The 19187-nt window shown below is 50.4% G+C and overlaps 1 protein-coding gene across 7 annotated transcripts in view; it reads left to right on the top strand.

The window, feature by feature from the left end:
* Positions 1-19187, top strand: part of ADAMTS16 (ADAM metallopeptidase with thrombospondin type 1 motif 16) — a 143934-nt gene that overhangs the window by 101610 nt on the left and 23137 nt on the right. For all 7 annotated transcript variants that reach the window (XM_082723451.1, XM_082723448.1, XM_082723450.1 and 4 more), the window contains one exon: positions 2630-2756. In XM_082723451.1, coding sequence (XP_082579577.1) covers positions 2630-2756 — 127 coding nt within the window. The remainder of the gene's footprint in view (positions 1-2629; positions 2757-19187) is intronic.

Genomic DNA, 19187 nt, shown 5'->3' with positions numbered 1-19187 from the left:
CAGGGCCGGTGGCCAGGACAGGTGAGGACAAACCCGAGCCAGCCTTGTCTGAAACCCTTTATTCACAGCACTTCTGACTGCAAGTGTGGGGTGTTTGCAACGCCCACAGCCTCCGACTGTCCAGTGGCCAAGGGGGTGTCTGTAGGTCAATTCAGACATGAAATGCCTGGAGATCTTCAGACTCTGCAGGTTTCAGGGCTTGACCCCAGTGGACTGTTCCTGATTAAAACACCAGTCAGAAGCCTTGATCTGATGTAGCTACAAAGTACAAAGTTGGGCGCTTTTACCGTCCCTCCCTTTCAGGTTCGATGATCTGTTAGATCAGCTCACAGAACCCAGGAAGGCTCAGTTCTTGCAAATGCCAGTTTATTCTAAGTCAGAGGAATGAAGAGCCAGAGGAAGGGGTACCTGGGGAGGATTCTCCAAGGGCCCCTACTGCAGGAGGCTCTGTCCCTGTGGAGCTGGGGCGTGCTGTCTGCTCAGCACAGTGATGTACCCCCTAACCCAGAAGCTCTCTGAACCCTATGGGTTAGGTTTTCTTAGGCAGATTTTGGAACTTAGTCCTGATTGAGTAAATCCTTGGCCTTTGGAGGTGAACTCCATCTCCAATCCCTTTCCCATCCCTGGAGGGTTGTACAGAGCCCGACGCGGGGCTCTGTCTCTCAACCCAGAGACCATGACCTGAGCTGGAATGAAGAGCTGAATGCTTAACTGATTGAGCCCCCAGGTGCCCCTCAGTCATTTTTAGTCACTTGTTTCTCATCAGACCTCATTGAAATTGAGCAGAAATCATTGCAAAATTTACATTAAGGAGCCTAAAATAAAAGCTTCATAGCTTGGTTAAAATATAATTATGTCAAGTCTGCAGAGAATTGAAAAATTTTGTGAAACTGCAGAAATCCTAACCAGCACTCCCTGGTCCTTCATCAGCACCCACAGGGCTTGATCCCTCCAAGTGAGCAGTTTGGGGCTCAGACGCGTGAGCCGCCACACCGGTCCCCTTTTGGAACCAGGGAGGACTCCTCTCTTCTGACTTCTTAAGAAAACCAATTTCCAGGGTGCCTGGGTGGCTCAGTGGGTTAAGCCTCTACCTTCTGCTCAGGTCATGATCTCAGGGTCCTGGGATCGAGCTCAGCATCAGGCTCTCTGCTCAGTGTGGAGCCTGCTTCCTCCTCTCTCTCTGCCTGCCTCTCTACCTACTTATGATCTCTGTCAAATAAATAAAATCTTTTTAAAAAATTTTCATAGAGAATGTAACTTTCCCCATTTAAGGCATTGACTTGTCTTATTCGTTCTGACATAGCTTAGCCCCTCTGTCCCGTGTATATTTTAGAGACTTGGTTTTCTTTGAGTAAAGAAGGATTTGTCTTTGCATGGACCCTGCTCTTAGAGATGGTCGTGCCTGGGGTCTACACCGTGCTGTTCTTTCCTCTGAAACTGTATCTTTGGTTTGTCCCTTACTCTGACATCTGCCGGAATCCAGTTGGGTGCAGGAGGCTGTGCTGGGTTGTGCCCTGGCTTGGGCTGTAGACGAAGGGGTGGTAGGGCCACACAAGCAGCAGGACTCCATCAGGCTTTCCAAGGGCAGCAATGAAATCATTTGTAGCTCTTGGTATATTTTGTGTTCATTTTAAATCAATACCAGTTGAGTTCTTTTTCTTTATTTTTCTCTCAATTGGTTGAACTCTTGAATATTGTCCTGCAAAACGTGTATCTAGTTAGAGCTCCCTTAGTAAAGCATACAGGGCAGAATGTTTCTGAACAACTCGGGTTGTTAAGTCCGTTCACACTGTTGCACGAACGTACCCATCGTCCATCTCCAGATCTCGTGCATCTTCCCAGACTGAAGCCCTGGGTCCACAGAAGAGTGACTCCCTGTCCCCCTCCTCCTAGCCCCTGGCAAACCAACATTCTACTTTCTGCCTGTTTGACTCAGTTCTAGGAACCTCATGTAAAGAATAACGCCCTTTTTGGGAAATATAATGAATTAAGATGCTGCACAAATTCGGGCATGTTTGCAAAGCTGTGAACATTAGGGACATGAATGGGGGCTGAGGACAGGACCAGCTTTCATTCCAGGCATTTCCTTGCATAGGACACCTACGTCCTTACTGGGAGACGGCCTCCGTTCAGCTTAAAACCGTGGCAAAATCTAACTCTCAACTCTCTGGTGACAAACTGCTTTATGTTTTTGGTCTGTATTTCTTTCTGGCTTATTATTGATTGCTTCCGATTGCTACTTCTCCAGCGGAAACACAAATCAGGTTATTGTGTCTCTTTTGAGAAGTGGGTTGCGGTTCCCAACTCTGGAAACAATAGGAAAGAACAATGTGTCATCAAATGTATGTCAGCACCGATTCCAAGACAAAGACACACGTCGACTTTAGAGATGCAAAGATCTGGGAGGGAAGTGTGCGAGTCTTAGAACAGATGACATGCTCTGACAAGCAATCAGAAGACAGGTCAGACAAGGACTAGTCCGTCCAGAGCTGTCCAGCTGGTCATTAGCATAAACATGCTACCCATATGCTAAATCCTTTTTAAATAGGGATTTCTTTTGCTCTTCATCTGCCTTTCCCCAGAGAGTACATTTCTGGGTCTTTGTAATATTTTCCACCCTTTCCTGCAGGGCAGATGACCATAAGGGCGGGCTGTTACCGAGACCTGAGGTTTCAAGTCAACACATCATTCTGCAGTCCCCGCACCCGACCTGTCACCGGGGTGGTGTCCTGCAAAGTGTCTGCCTGCCCTCCCAGGTAAGAGCTGTCACGTTCGTTCAGACACGTGTCAGAGTTTTGCAAATACATCCGGTGCGTCTCGGGAGCTCCAGAATCTGGAGAAAGGTGGTGCTGATTGCTGTTGTGTCATCTGGAAACGGGAAGAGGCAAGAAGAACCAGAACTGCCTCTACAGGTGTGTCTGAACTACCTTGGGACTGTAAGCGCCAGCTCTCCTCCGAGCATCCCCTTTGCCGTATTTTCACTTGATCACCGCGGGCCGCAGGGTGATGACATCCTGGGGTGACATTCGCGTTTTCCTTCTCACCCTCCAGTTCCTTTCGCTCTGGTTTGTTTGCCTCCTGAATGAAACGTGTCAGAAGGATCCATTCCGGACAGGACCGGTGGGGCGGGGTGTGTGGATTGCTGCAGTGTCCCCGCACGCACAGGCACACTCCCGCACACGCACGTGTGAGATCGCGCCGAGAAAGCCTGCGCTCTGGCGTCCCGTTCTGCCTGGGCTACTGCCGTCCCCAGAGAGTTCTCAGGAAGGTGCCGGTGCCCCAAGTTGATAGGCTGGGCAGGGCCCCGAGGAGCAGCCACGCTGGCCCTGCTCCCAGCTGTGGCGACCCGGGCACGCCCATCCCCTCCGTGGGGTACACGGGCTTCCGCTTCACAGGGACACGTCCCAGAGGGATTGGGAGAATCGTGTGAGTAACATCCACGTGGAATGAAAGTCTGATTCCCGAGTCGTCAGATAGCAAACACACTAAAAACTGTCCAAGATGATCTGAAATTTCTTGATCCTAAACATCCCCCGGAGCTGGTGAACTGGTTCTCGGTCGGCAGAAATGGGCCTCAGCAGTGTGACGCTTTTCCAGGAGGCGGTGACACACAGGAGGGCGCGCGACCCTCTTGCTTTCTCTATGTGCTGTTGGGTCCCTGGTCATTGGCTCAGGATAGAGACAGAGGCCACTTATCTCAGAGCTCAGGATCTTTCCTTCCATCATTTCCACGGAACCTCCTGACACAGGAACGTGGCTGTCCAGGGGTGCTGCTTGCTGCTCTTCTCTTCCGACGCTGTGCTGAGTTCTCGTGAGGGTCTACTCACCTGGGGCACTCCCAAACAGCCCGTTAACGGTGCCGTAGAGAGACCTTCCTCACAAAGACGAAGAGATGTGTGTGCGGGTCACTTTCCTAGGTAGGAGGAACCAGGTAGATCTGCTTAAGCTCCAGAGAGTTAGGCACGGTTGGTGTTTGCACGAAATCAGCTCGCATACCCTGTGAGGGGCTCCCACCCTCGCAGTCCACCTGCCCAGTGAGGCTTCCCTAGAGGGGAGGTCGAGGCAACAGCCAGAACTAAGCCCGCAGCTCCCAGCTGCCAGCTTTAGGACTTTAACCATCACCAAAGTCAGCTGTGACCTGAGAGAGGAGCCCCAGAACAGGCCTCTTGGTGTGTGTGACCCACGCAGGCTCAGGCCTCTTGGTGTGTGTGACCCACGCAGGCTCAGGCCTCTTGGTGTGTGTGACCCACGCAGGCTCAGGCCTCTTGGTGTGTGTGACCCACGCAGGCTCAGGCCTCTTGGTGTGTGTGACCCACGCAGGCTCAGGCCTCTTGGTGTCTGTGACCCACGCAGGCTCAGACCTGGAAGCAGGAGAGACCAGAGCCACAGGCAAGAGCAGCTGGTGCTTTCCTGGGGGGGCGGGGTGCTGCGGGCCCCCCCTTGTGGGAGAAAGCTGGGGCTCCGCTGCCCCCCTCTCTGCTGCCTCCATGTCGGCTGCCTGACTTTCTCCTTCTAAGAAGCCTTAGTTAGGGTGTTCGGGAGGTGACGCGGCTGCTGCCAGCGCAGGACGCTCCCAACAGCATGCTGCTGCTGTGTGGTCGGGTCCTGCTGTCACTGTGTCCCAATACGCCTCCCAGGAGGTGCCCCTCCACATGCGTTTGCTCCTTCTTGTCTTTGTCGGTAGGAAGCCCGACGCACGTGCAGTCACACACACTCGCAGACACATAAGTGAGTGCACACTCACACACACGCATTCCTTCACTCCCACACGGAGGTCCCGCGAGGTGGTCCCTGTCCCCTCCCTGCTCACGCTGGGGCGGAGGGAAGCGAGCAGCAGGGAGCAGGGGCCTGCCGTGGGTGCCCCGCGAGGGCTCTGCTTCCCCCTCCTCTTCTCCCACCCCCGCCTCTCCTTCCTTGACGCCCCGGGGCCAGCCCTGGGGGCAGGGCCAGCCTCAGGCGCAGGACGGAGGGGCATCCGACTCCCTGCTGACCCCCACAGGCAGAGTTGCCCTCACCCGGCCCCGGCTGATACCAGCTCGGACTGACAGGAAAGGAAGTTGGTCTCCCATGTTGGAGCCCTGGCCTTGCGGTCTCTGTCGGTGGTGGAAGCCGGAATCCTAACTTCGGCATGCCTTGGCTATGAAACTGTGGCCTAAGCCACCCCACACTGGCCATGGTTGCCTCATGTCGCTGCAGCTCACGCAGTCCTGGACCCACACTCCCACTGTCCTTTCTCACTGGGCCAGTTCCCTTTCTACCCCTCGTTGCCCAGACCCGCCCTGGCCCATCCTCAGCCCACAGACCAGGGATGCCACTGCAACCCTTGTCCTGCCAGCCCAGCGGAACCCTTCTGCCCAGCTCCTCCTCCATTCTCCTCCCCCGAGACCCACACTGGCTACCCCCAACATGTCACCCATGCTGAATATGGCACTCAGGAGCTACAAGCTTCCAGGAAATCCAAAGCCCATATTCTCAGTGGAAAAGTACGGCCCCTCTCTTAGGTGGCCCCCCAGGATGGTAGCCCACCCCACCACCCCTCTCTGGTCATGGGCCCCCTCCCAGGACTAGGATTCTGTGTCACCTCCAGTGTCCTCGAGAATTCCTCCTCCTCCCCATCCACACTCAGCTCAGGACCTCAGACCTCAGACACAAGAATCAGGTAAAGACCATCTCTGCTTCCTGCTAACAGACACCTGTGACTACCCAACTCACTCTGGCCCTCCTTCCCAGGGAGCCAACAGTCTCACTTCTTCTGGAAAAGTCCTCATGTGCTATGTTGATTCGCCTGTTCCTTCATGCTTATTAATTCCTTCCAAGAAAGATTAAGTGGATGTTGCGTTTTCCACATGCTGTCTTGTCAACACACGCATATTAGGAAGTCACTCATTTTTCCTGCAGGTCACCTGTGTGGCCCATTGTTTTTCTTACTAAGCCTCCTCTGCTTCCATGAAGTTTGTCCTTCGGTGTTGAGGGATCTGTACTTAAAACATCTCTGTGTTCTTTGATGTGTTCCAAACTTGGGTAAAATTTTACAAGTGAATTCTGTCGAGAGCTTTGTGTGCTGAGAAAAAAGGCACAGTTCAGAGCCGAAGGACTAGTCCAGGGGAAACTGCACTGATGCCTGGGAACAGCATTGTTGAAACATAGCGAGGACGCCCTAGGTTCATCCAGGAAGCATCCAGAGGCCCCATCCATCTGCTCTTTGACTTATGTGTAAGGTTTTCGAATATTTGTATTCTTACGGACAAAGAAAGCTTTTGGAGGTATTCCTAAGCTTGGCTGTAACCTACCACCATGCTTTCCTGCCGGGGGACCCCTACCGAGGTTCCCGCTGCATCCCCAGTAAACAGCAGAGGCCTGATGACCAGCAGGACCTCCCAGGTTTGTACCGAACAGGTGGGACAGGATGTCCCAGCCTCTGGCCCCAACTCTGTACGTCAGAGTCCTTTTGATAGAGTGGATTGTGTCGGCCAGAATTGTTGAAATCGTGGAAAGCAAGGATGGTGTGAGCTCAACAGCTGGTTTAAAGTGCGGTTCAGATGCCCCTTGTGTGTCCAGTTGGTACGTAATCAGGGTGACAGAGAGTGAGGGTGTGTTGAAGGAATTCATGTGAGATCCCCACACTCTAACTGCAGCACACAGACTAAGTAGTCGATAACTCCTGGCTGTTTTTATTTGTGGTGTAAAAAGAGAAACAAATTCATATCCGAATGTGAAGCAAAACACAGAAGAATGAGCTTGTATCACATATATTAATCCTTGGGCATTATTGTTTTATTTAAACAATTGAGTTGGGAAAATAGAACTTAATTTAAGAAGTTGTTTTGTTTTCATCAGTGAAAACTGGCCATTTTCTGCTCCTGATTCACTGGGATGCAGGAGTGGAGACTTGAAAACAACTTAATCCCTAGCCTTTAACTGAAATGAAAATGAAACCTGCTACACTGATTGCAACTCCCGGCCTCCCCATCAGCGTCTGCATGCTCACCTGAGCCGAGCGCTGAGCTGGTGCAGCGGGTGGGCTGTGGGGCCCCAGCCTCGGGGGCCACGTGGGCTCCCCCAGCTGGGAAACGTCCGCAGTGGCGTGGACTGAGAGTCAGGGGTCTCCTCACTGGAGGAAGAGGATCTTAAAGTTTCCAAGAGGCTGCGGCCGGCAGGAGCATCATGGCTAAAGAACGAGGCATCAGCCGTTCCCGGCGGCTCCTCGGGGCTGGTGTGCAGCCAGGGGACAGCCGGCAGCTTCTCGTGGCTTGGGCTGCACACGGAGGGCTGGCTCCGAGCTGGCCTTGGAACAGACGGCAGTGCACGCACCCAAGTCCACACCACCTCTGTCTTCACTGGAGCATGAATCAGGCTCTTTTATCGCTTGCCTTTGAAACAAGAACCGTAAATCACACAGATGCTTATTTCCTTTATTTTTCTGAGTTTATCTAAATGGAGTGGCTCTTCGTGTCATTTATCTTAACTAGTGTCTGGTTTTGGAAGCACGAACACTAACAGCGCGCCTTCCTGGACGATAGCGGAAAGACGCCAGAGGAAACACTTTGCAGATGGGACACGGGCCCTTTTCTTCCCCGTCACAGTTCTCCTCGGAAAGCAGAGGAAGAGTTTAGGTCAAACAGAGCGTGATCGATGAGACTCTGTTTTCCTGTTGCAGAAGATCACACCAAGGCAGGCCCCCCTGTAATCCTTTGCACCGAGTGGGTTATTTCTGCCCATACTTCGGTGACTCCTTCCCGACCCATTAGCAGAATTATTTGCTTTCAGCTGAAGGGCCTGGGTCGTGACAGGAAGCATTTGGCTGTACGTTGCAGAAATGCAAGATGAGGTTTAGCAGGTAACTCTGTTAGAGCAGCTCTCCTGCAACCTCATTTTCAATGACAGGAGAGGGGCTGTGATTTCTTTGTTTCTTACCTCTTTCAGATACAAGCCACATGAGCATGAACTGCGTGGGTTCCCAAGGGAAGGAGAAGAATCCTCCCTCGGCAGTTCCCACATTCGAAAGGGCCCAACTCATGGGAATCCCGAAGGAGTGGGCGGGGTAGCTGATTGGACGGTCCCAGTGACTGAGAAGGAACTAGCAGAGGGACTGGCATCAGGACCTGTGACCTGCGTCCAGGACCCGGCGGGGAGAAGGGTCCCTGCTTCTCTCATTCTCTGCCGTTCCAACTTGAAATTCTTACTGACCTCTCATGCTGCCCTGGTTTCCACAAATCAAAGAGCCAGCCCTGCCTAGCAGCCACTTCCGTTCAGCCATGTTACCTGGGACAGGGCCAGGAAAGTGATTTCCTGGGGACTGTGTGCCCCGTGGCTCTCCTGGGCACCACAGCGGCAGATGGGAGGGAGGGAGGTTCCTTGGTGCATTTCTCTTCTGTCATTCTCCACTCCACTTGCGAGGTGCGCCAGTGTGGCCGGACAGAAAGACGTTCCAGGGTCACAGGGGAAGTTGCGTCCTCTGGGCTCCATGCTCCCCTGTCCTCTTTGGCTGGCCATGGACCCCGCTCCGCCGGGGGTTCTCACGCTGTGGCTCATGCGCAGAGACGCCCCTCCGAGGGCGGCGGACCCTGCTCTTCTTTCTGTGCCTTGCCCCACCCCATGTGCCCATAGTGAGAAGGCGCCTGACCTTCTCGGTTTGGTGGGGAAACCAGAAGTATCTGGAATTGACACTGTCTTTGGGCGCTTGTTTGGCTAAAGTATGACATCGCTAGTTCAGGGGCAAACATCAGGACGGAGTCACCAGGGGTGACTGGACTTTAGTATTGAAGATGATGTCTGCCGCATTCCTCAGGAAGGATGTCGCTTGACATCAAAACAATGAATTTCAGATGCATCCAAGGGGCCCAGGCTGGCTCAGTTGGTAGAGCGTGCGGGTCTTGATCTCGGGGTTGTAGGTTTGAACCCCATGTTGAGTGTAGAGATTACTTAAGAATAAAGTCTTTAAAATGTGTTTGAGCTGGTATGGCCACGGAAAGTCAGGTTGCAAATGTGAACAAACAGAATTCCTCACAGGTGAGGTTGATTTTTTTTTTTTAAAGATTTTATTCATTTGAGAGAGAGAGTAAGCGAGAGAGACAGCACAAACAGGGGAAGGAACAGCGGGACGGGGAGAAGCAGCCTCCCCAGTGAGCAGGGACCCCCACACAGGGCTCGATCCCAGGACTCTGAGATCAGGACCTGAGCCAAAGGCAGAGGCTTAACCCACTGAGCCACCCAGGGGCCCCGGCTGGGCTGATTTAATTTACCTCCTCTGTCACTTAGATATTAACGTAGAAACCATTTCAAAAAAAGTATAAAAAACCAGTAGCTTTCTAGATTTGAATTTGTCATTTGACACTTAAAAATCTGCCTTAAGTAGTTCTGTAAAATTTTTTGTATTGCAGGTTTTTTGTCTGCTTGTTTTTGTTTTGCCTGTTTTAGTTTAGTTCCTCTAATTTTGTATTTATATACATATCGCTTTATTTATCCACATGAACTAAAGCAGAAAGTCACTTTGGGAATACATCTATTTTTCAGGGAACTTAAGTGGTTTTATACATTAAAAAGTATCTACATTTTTCTTAATATTTTTATTATTTTGGTTTTCAGGCCTTGGTATGATACACTCTAAACTTCATCAAATCCACCCATGTTCAACATCACTGTCCTCTAAGGAATGACATACCCATACCCATCAAATATTTTGGAATAAAAGTTATAAGCTAACTTACAGATAGACAGATATAGATGGTTGTTGGATGGGTGAAGGATCCAGGACAGATAGACCCATGATAGGAGAGAACAGATCTGACTACAAGTCCTCACCTACAACCGCATATCCACTTTGTACACGAATCCGTGCTTCTGGAAGTATTTGTTGAAAACTGGAATCTTCACACGTCATGATTTCTTCTTCTCCTTCTTCTTCTTCTTCTTCTTCTTCTTCTTCTTCTTCTTCTTCTTCTTCTTCTTCTTCTTCTTCTTCCTTTGCGAGGGGGGATATAGGATACTGTTTCTAGTTAAGAGGTAACATTGCTTTTACTCTCAAACCTGTGAGTTATTTAGAATTATTACAGTTTAATATTTCCAACTCTATGGAGGCTTCACAGTAATTTGTTATTTCAGATGTTATTACATTCTGACCAAAGAAAGAGTTAAAAATTATATCATTTTTCTCATTTTTGGGACTCCCTTGATGGCTTGGGCATGGGAGTGTTTATAACTGCTTCCTGTGGGAACGAAGGAATGTGCGCTCTGTGTCGAAGTCGAGTTATTTATATGGCAATTAGATCACGGTCCTTACTTATCTATTCAAATGTATTCTGACTTTTTGTCTATTTCATGCATATGTTTCTGAGAGAAATGTTTTAAAATCTCATTTCATAACTGTGTATTTTTCCATTTCTCCGGTTACTTCTGTAATTAACATTGAAGTTCCGCATTGTGTGGGTAACGCTATCGCTTCCTCCCATGGTGTCCTGCGAAATGAGGACCATCTCTACCCCGGATATTGCTTTCCAACTTTAGCCATTTTTCCCTGAACTTAACACTATAACCCTCACTTCCGTTACCTTGTGCCTGACATTTGTTCATTCTCTGGGTTTTTAACCGTTGGCATTATGAGGTCTCTATGGATCTTGAAAAAAACTGTCCTTTGTGATGGATTTGATTTTTATCAAATCAATGCTATATATTCTCAGGGCGCCTGGGCGGCTCAGTGGGTTAAGCCTCTGCCTTCGACTCAGGTCATGATCCCAGGGTCCTGGGATTGAGCCCTGCATCGGGCTCCCTGCTTAGTGGGGAGCCTGCTTCTCCCTCTCCCTCTGCCCCCGCTTGTGCACACTCTCTTGTGTACTCGCTCTCTCTCTTTCTGTCTCTCTCTCAAATAAAACAAACAAACAAACAAACAAAAAACATATCTTCTCACACACATGCTTGGTCGCTTTTACGAGCTGTAATGGCTCCCGTTTTCGGAGTTTGGCTCCAATTTCTTGGGTGTCTTCCGTCTGCTGTACACTTTCTTTGCATCGTGTTGTTTCATGTTTCTGCTGATTCCTTGTGAATTTGGAGGATCCTGTTTATTCTCTTTTATCCGCACTCTTGCCCGAAGGTCTGTGTTCTCTTTTTCTTCACACTGTGTGCTTCTGATAAAAACAAGTAGACAGCCGAATAAATGAGTCTAACTTAAAAAACACCCAGGATTACTCACACACAATTCTCATAAAACCCTTACAGATAGATGATTTCTGGAAAAAGTTGAGTGAACGGTGGCAGAGCCTAAACTTGGGTACATCCACGCATGGATGGTGCCCTATCTTGGAATGTTCTGGATGCATCTTTTGGGAGTATTAGGAATACCTGGGTCAGGAGCCAGACTGGGCGGAAGCACCCCAGGACGGGGTCTGGGGAAGTGGGCCCCCAGCTCAGGAAAGGACTCCCCAACAGCACTGTGGGCCATTTGCACCTGGAGTGAGGTCAGCTAACAGAGTGGAGCCCCAGAGACAGGACCAGCACCTAGAAACACAGCACTCTCTCCCCTTTGCCCCCCCAAGAAAGGCCACTAGCCCAATTTTGCTTTTTTCCTTGCCAGAAATAAAATAAAACACAATAAACCGTAGTAATATAAAAAAGAGAAGAAAACTACTCCATGAACCCTGGGTTCAGTAAGAACGACTTTTAGTGCCACTTGTGCTTTCGAGGTACGGAGGCCTCATGTAAAGTAGCATTGCCCTTAGAAGAAAACATTGCTGAATTTGGGGATCCCGTGGATAGTGCTTTGGTTCTGATCCTGGACAAGCAAGTCAAGCGTGCTTTCACCTACGATGACATGAAATCATTAATATGTTACTTAGTTAGACTTTGCGACTTTCTAAAGCTGAGTGGGGCTGAAATGTACCTTTAGACTGTCTCTAGACATGCAGGTCACTGATATCATTAGTGAGCTCAGTGGCCATGGGACGGTGAGCATCTGCCCACTGTCACAGGAAGAAGTCACACTCCTTCACCCTTCATAGCAATGTCCAGTCTGAGAGACGTCACATACTACAATGTCTGTTCAGTTACCTGTCAGATCCTTGCATGACGACCTCGTATGTGCCACCCTTCTAGATGGCTTGTGCCTGGGCCCTGATCCATGGGCCTCACGGGGCCAGGCCATCAGTGGACACCCGGGGACGGACGAGCGCGTTCTGATGTGTGCACACTGACGCAGAGCATGGCAGGTCTGCGAAGTATGCATTACTTCCCGTGGAGGATGACAGCAGACTTCTCTGAGCTCTTAGACTGGGTGCCCTGTGGCATGGAGGGAGGCACGCTCTGACCAAGACGAGGGCAAGGGCAAAGGCCTTGAGGCAGAGGTCGACTGGCTGTCGGCAGAGGGCTGGGAAGACTGGCTGGCCTTGGCCAAAGGGAGCCAGGGGCTGTGACCAGGAGGGGACTGGCAGGGATCCAGATGTGCACAGCCTTGGAGGCCAGGCTGGGGAGTTTGTAGTCTGTGCCTCGGGGGTTATTAAAACTTGGGAAGGTTTGAGCATTGCTCCCATGTAACCCACCTCTAGGGAACCTGGGGACAAAGGCGTGAGAGAGATGGGAGGCAGAGGGGCAAGGGTGAGAGCAGAGCGGTGGGCTCCAGCACCTCTCTGCAGAAGTCTTGCCACCAAGAACAGCAGAGGGACAGGGCTGCGGTGGTAAATGGCCGTGAAGCCCAAGGAGGGTTCATAGCCATTTCTCTCATGTTCACATCAGCGCTGGGTCAGCGTGGTATGCCTGTTTGCAGACTGTCCGCCGGGGAGGTTGGAGGGAGCAACCACGGCAGGCACCTGTGGGGGTCACCCTGGGCCCACAGAGGGACATGGCTTATGACGCGGTGGCCTGCAGGGAGGAAGTTCCTTACTCATTATTTTTGTTTTTGATTGTGAAAGAGGTCAGGTCCTGGGAGTCTGAGGAGAGGTGCTGGCAGGGGAAGGAGAGCGCTCGGTGGGACAGTGACCGCACCAGGGATGTGCGTCTCCGACCCCCGGACGAGGCCCGAGCGGCCTGCAGGCCCTACGCCGGCGCCATCAGCCTGGGCATGCGTGCAGACGTGGCGGGCATAGTTGGCTTAACCAGGATTAGGATGAAAAGTAAAGAAACCAAACAGGTTATAATTCATCTCAATTCAGTGATTCGCCAGGAAAAATACATGTATCCAAGCGCGGCCCAACCCCGAAGGTCCGGCGTTCGGTTGCCCGGGGCTGCAGAGCACAAGGCCGGCGCTTGGCAGCTGCTGACGGCTGATCCGTGAAACGGGGAAAGGCCAGCTCCGTTTCGGAAAGGGGCCGACCCTGTGCCTGTGTTCTCGGGTGACTTTGGGCTTGGTCCCCATGTGACAGGACTTAGTTGTTCTCTAGTGTTGAAAGATGTGCTTTCTTTTCCAAGTCCGGATACCTAGTGTGAGCGACCTAGTGATGGTTTGCAGCTCGGCCCAGGAGGCCGCAGTGCCGGCTGCTGGAGGCCACTCAATGGCATCCTGGGGGATCCTTGTGTCCAGCACCGTGGTGTTCTCGAGGCTCCTGGAGGCAGCTGGCTCTGCCCGGCACAGAGTGTCTCAGGCGCATTCGCGTGCACTCCTCGGACCGTTGGAGGAGCGTGTCCTCGGTCGGTGTTCCAAGCCAAGCCATCATTAAGTTCTGTGTTTCGAGAGACACAGCTTTAATGACCAAAGAATCGGGACTTTGTTCGGTGGACAGACATGGAGGACAGTTTGTCATTTCAGGCTGGGCTTGTGACCCCCACTGTACTTTTGGGGGTGGGGGGCGAGCCCAGGGGAGGAGCAGTTTGGGTTCAGAGTCAGTCATTCAAGCCCGTCTTTCGGCCTCACCCGGAGGCGCGTGTTTGCGGCGGTGTCTCCCGTGTCCACACGCACAGGGCAGCACGGCTCACGCCGCCCCGTGAGCTTTCAGAGTAGCCGGTACCCGAGCCAGGCCCAGCGAGTCACACGCCCTGAGCCTCAGTCCTGACCAGACCCCGCGTCTGCCCCACACGCAGCTTGAGAAACAAACCACGAGGCTTAGCAAAAGTCAAGCCAGAAAGAAGGAAGCCTCCCTGCTGTCGGCAGTCCCTCCGCTCCCAGTGGGATTCCGCCTGGACCACGGCGCAGCGAGAGCCTCCCGAGCTCCGGCCTATCCGCCAGTCATTGCATCCTGCTTAACAAAGCCCAGCGACTCGGTGTCACCTTGATACTCTGTCCTTTCGTATGTGAGAACTTTATATTTTCTAGGAGTTAATAATGGCTTGAAGTTTGCCCGATTAGATTTCTTTACATAAACCCCAAGGGATATAAAATCATCGATTCCTTTCACCAATATACTAATTGGAGCATCTGCTATGTGTCAGACACTGGGGATTCGTTAGTGAGTCGAAAGAGTCCCTGTTTGGGGGAGCTCATCTGGGTAGAGACACAGTCAACAATAAACAAAAGATATTGTTTTAAAGGATGGAACATTCTAGAAGGTGATGAGAACCAAGAACAAGAATAGAACAAGGAGGAGGAGGGGGAGTGGTGTGAGCAGGGGTGCAGGGTGTCCAGGGCACCTCACACTGCAAGACAGAACTTTCTCTTTGTTTCTTTCATGTTTCCTTGTTTCTCTCTCTGCCCCTCCGCACAGATTATTCCCTCCATATCCCTTTCTTCCAGCAGCGAGGGGGTGGTTCCCTGTGTCCTGCTGTTGTCCTCCGCCGGTTCCTCATAATCCTCATTTCCCAGGCACGTAGGGACCGAGACCCCGAGGCGTGCAGTAGACACTCCCAGTGCTGAGACAGGTTCATCAGCTGCGCTGTCACCATCGGTGTCTTTGCGCTGGGACCATCAGTTTCTCCAGGAGAGGGTCCTGTCGTCAGACTTGTGCATGTTGGCGGGTGGGGGGAGGTGGCAGGTGCGTCCAGCCCTCCAGCACGGTGGGGAAGGGGATGGGCTGGGGTCTCAGCCTTCCACCCCCACAGCTCTCCTGGTCTTCTGGAGACACGTCTCCAGCCGAAGCTTCCTCCTTGGCCTCCTTCAAAACTGGGGAACACAGCCAGTCGTCTGTCCTCAGTCCACAGCGTGTTACCAAAGACCTCTCTTGTTGATGCTTGAAGTGACAGCACAGTAGTCCGAAGGTCCCCAAAACATGAGCCCTACCGGTGCATTCACTGTAATAACTAGAAGGAACAAGTCCACATAAAGTCAGTAGAAATAACGAGGAAATTCATTGGAAATCTTTACACAAGTCCAGGGTTAAATCCGTTTTGTGTTGAGCAGAGAGGAAAACAAATTACCCGTAGGGCGAGCAATGTGCCTCGAATGATGTAGGATTGGCCCATGTCTGGGGCTTCCCCTCAGGCCCAGGCCACCGGAGGGCTGGGTCATCCTGACTTCGCTTTCCGTGTGCGACAGGAAGATGAACTGAATCACGATAGAAAATGCTCACACAGCGGTTTCTTTCATCGCCAGTGATCGGCGCCCTTGGGCCCTCAGCAGTGACTCGGAGAAGTCGAGCTTCCAGAGCACACGGCTGTGTCCGTGCAGGGGTGTCGGTGATGGGGGGGACACGGAGCCTCCAGAGCACACACAGGCGCCTCTCCTTCAGGCTCCCAGCTTTGTTTTCACTGCTCTCAGCGGAGCGTGGCCTAAATCCTGGACGCTCTAGGCCCTACACCTGGGTCCACCCCAGCCGTGGTGGTGGTGACACTGACGGACTCACCCCTGCTAAAATGAGGGCTCGACGCACGTGACGCTCACAGAACTCCAGTCGGTACTGTCACTGTCCACAGGAGAGACGTGGTCCCTCCGACAGACGGCCACGGGAGGTCGCGCGGGGAGGGGCCCAGCACAGGCACGCCGTAGCCGCCCACCAGAGTCGTGGACGTTTCGAATGTAAACGAATCAGTATGAATGTATATTTGACACCTCTCACGTGTACTTGGTTCTTCTCCTTGTGTGTGCACACATGTGTGCCTGTTAGGAAAGTACGTGTGATCAAAGCAAATAATGTGTTAATAGATGTTAACTCATGTGTGTTCATACACACGTCTCTGTGTGTGTGTCTACCTGTGTATACGGACTAAAGAACACAAAAGTCCCATAAGAAGGGTCATGGGACATCCCAGTGTGCTCAGGGCAATCCCAGCTGATCCTGTGTCCCTCTGTGCAGCCGTGTCCTGCCCTCCGAGGATGTGGGGGGAACACTGGTCACTCAACACATCATCCTGGCTCTCGGGATAACCCTATGGAAATTTGTTGAGCGCCTTCTTAGGCACATTTTTGTTATTATTACATAATTTTTAGATTACTATGCAATGGAGATTTATTTACTTTCCATAGCTTCTTGTTGATATAATGTAACTTGAAGGTTTTCTGTACACTAGTATTATAAAATATTTACTCATATTCCCTTCAGACATTTTGGTTACATCAAACATTTGACCTTGATGAAAATGGGATGTATTTTGGCAGAAAGAATGAAGTCCACGTCCCACAGCTTTTCTTCCACAGCCCAGCGATCGACCCCAACGCCACTTAGTGAAAAACTCGTCTCCTGTGCACTGATTTGGAAGGCCGGCTCCTTTCCAGTTAGTCCATAGATGGAGTTGCCTCCCGGCCGTAACCTCCCTTTCCAGTTTACTTTTCTATTTCAGAATCTCACTGTTTGATGACTAGCATTTAATGAACCATGTGGGGTTTGTTTTTTGGTGTTTTTTTTTAGAATTTTTCTGGGTCTTCTTGAATATATTTTGTTCCATATGAGCTTTATATTTAGGTTGCCAAGTTTAAAAAATTAAGGAAAAAAAAAGAATCCTTCTGAAATTTTGATTAGGGTTCCATTGCGTTAGTAGAGTAATTTAGACAAAATTAAAATCTTTAACATAATAGAAGTCCCCTACTGAGAACCAATTTTTTTCTTTGTTACTCAGTTTTGGTCATTAGGTTCTTTGGGGAAAGGTCATAGATTTATTTACTTAAGTGACTGAACATTTATATTTTCCTGAATATTCCATATTTTTATTACTGCTATGAATAAAATCTTTATTCCATTATACTTAAGTTATGATTTTATAAAGTCACACTAATTTTGTCACCAGACACTAAATTTTGTATTTTCCATTTTTTTCAATCAGTAATCTTATATTTTTAATATCATAAACCAATAATGAGAATTTTGGCTTCATTTTCTAATGTCTATACCTCTTGTCTACCTACCCCAGTTTAACTGCAAAAGCATGTGCTTCTAGGATAAAAGTAAAACGCATCAGTCCTTTTCCCGATCTTATTGGAAGGTGTCCACATTGTCAGCTCTCTGTCTGGTAGAAGTTGCCCCTTCCATTCGGATTCATCAGATTATGAAATTTCTCAAGTTTGTATTTTCTCAGTTACTGAATTTTGGTGAATCCCTTTTCTTCCTGAAATAACAGTTTTACAACAGACTTGGAAAGGTTTTAAGAAAAGGCATTAATGGGGGCACCTGGGTGGCTCCGCTGGGTGAGGGTCCAACTCTTGATTTCGGCTGAGGGTCGTGAGAGTGAACCCGGAGTCGGGCTCTGCACGGAGCGTGAGATCTGCCCGAGTCTCTCCTTCTCTCTCTGCCCCTCCTCCCTGTGCCTCTGTCTCTCTGTCTCTGTCTCCGTCTCTCTCTCTCTAAAATCACAGATCTTAAGGAGAAAAAAGAAACAACATTAATGAATCTGGTTTTGAGAGTGTGTGAGGTTCTGAGCAGAGCACAGGTGGAGTCCTGTTCCCTCTCCCCACCGCACGCACCCCAGGACGCAGAGCTGCAGAGTCCTCGGGGACTAGTCCGTTGATCTGGACCTCAGACCTTTCTACACGCGCAGGTCCACGAGCTTTACAGGTCAAAGATGGAAAGTCTCGGGAGCCGAGAGGCAGCACAGACGCCACTGAATGTGCTCTGAGGGCTCTGAGTGTGTGTAACGGCCTTAGTGTCAGCCCCCAAGTCACTGGAACACATTGAACTGGGACATGTGCCCGTGATTCGGGCAAGTGAGCTCTTGGGGCATTAAAAGGGTGAAGAGAAGGAAAGCGCCTGTCATTTGACACCTGAGATGAGTGATTGATGGCTCCGGGCAGCGTTCCTGCCCTGACCCCGTCAGTCCCTGCGTTGGAGTGTGCGACTGCCTTAATTCGGTAGTTTGCTTTTATAATCCGTGCACATTTCCAGAGAGTGGTTTGTGGGTTGGTGAGGGATCTCTCAGTACATATGTCTTCTATCAGTTCTTCCATCTGTGGTGGCTTCCTATTTGTGGTTTTTAAATAGCTCCCTACTGTTTGCTGACTTTGGATTAATGGTCTTCCCTAGTTTGCCTCTCCGGTTTTTTAGGAAACACACAACCATTTTCAAATCCTAGTATAGTTACCTGTGCGACTTAAAATGATATGCTTTAGCCACTCCCTCCTCTTCCTCCCCCTGCCCACCCCCCTCCCCTCCCCCTCCTCCTGCTCCTTTTTTATCAATGTCACAAAGCAAACTAGAACTGTAAGACTATTGTTGGACAAGGTAAGGCCATTGGTATATTTCTACTTCTTTTGTTTCCTACTCATCAGACTTTGGCTCAGGCCCCAATCTTTGTTAAATTGTCTAGCTTTGACTTCGTTTTAATTTTATTATGATTTTCATACCATGGAGTCTATTCCTTCAATAGAGAGGACGTGTTCATTCTGTGTTACAATCTTACTGGTCTACTTAAGTGGGAACAGTGGCCTTGCCAGTCCCTGCACCCCCTAACTTTCTCATTCTTCAGGTGAGTAGTTTAAATGTTTCCCTGGCCCGCAGGAGTATATCTCCAGGAGACTTTTTAAGAAGGATCCTTAAACCACAGATCGCCTTACCCCTTGTTCACCTTGGAACATCTTCCTGGTGCTTCTCCTCTTGCTCCCTGTAATGTCATCCTGTCGTCTCAGCTTTTCCTTGAGGTCTTCCTTCATACAATTCTTTCTCTCTTATGTTTCCTGACAGAGTTAGGCTATTTCGCAGAATTCTATTCGATACAGTGAGTCTTCTTTCACAATATTTTTATCTTCTTAATCTTTTCTTTGAGTGCTATCTTTTTCCCATGGACCTCTTGTCGGACGGGCTCCTCTATGATCTCGACTGGGCTCCACTAAGATTCCCTTCTCGCCAGCTCCGCTGGAAGCTGGGCATTTCCAGAGGAGTCTTTTATCACCCAGAGTGAAGCTGGTCTCC

Source organism: Mustela nivalis (assembly GCF_964662115.1).
Source record: "Mustela nivalis genome assembly, chromosome: 3".
Classification (NCBI taxonomy): Eukaryota; Metazoa; Chordata; class Mammalia; order Carnivora; family Mustelidae; genus Mustela; species Mustela nivalis.
Note: the sequence above shows the minus strand (reverse complement) of the source record. Positions and strands in the feature narration are given on the sequence as shown.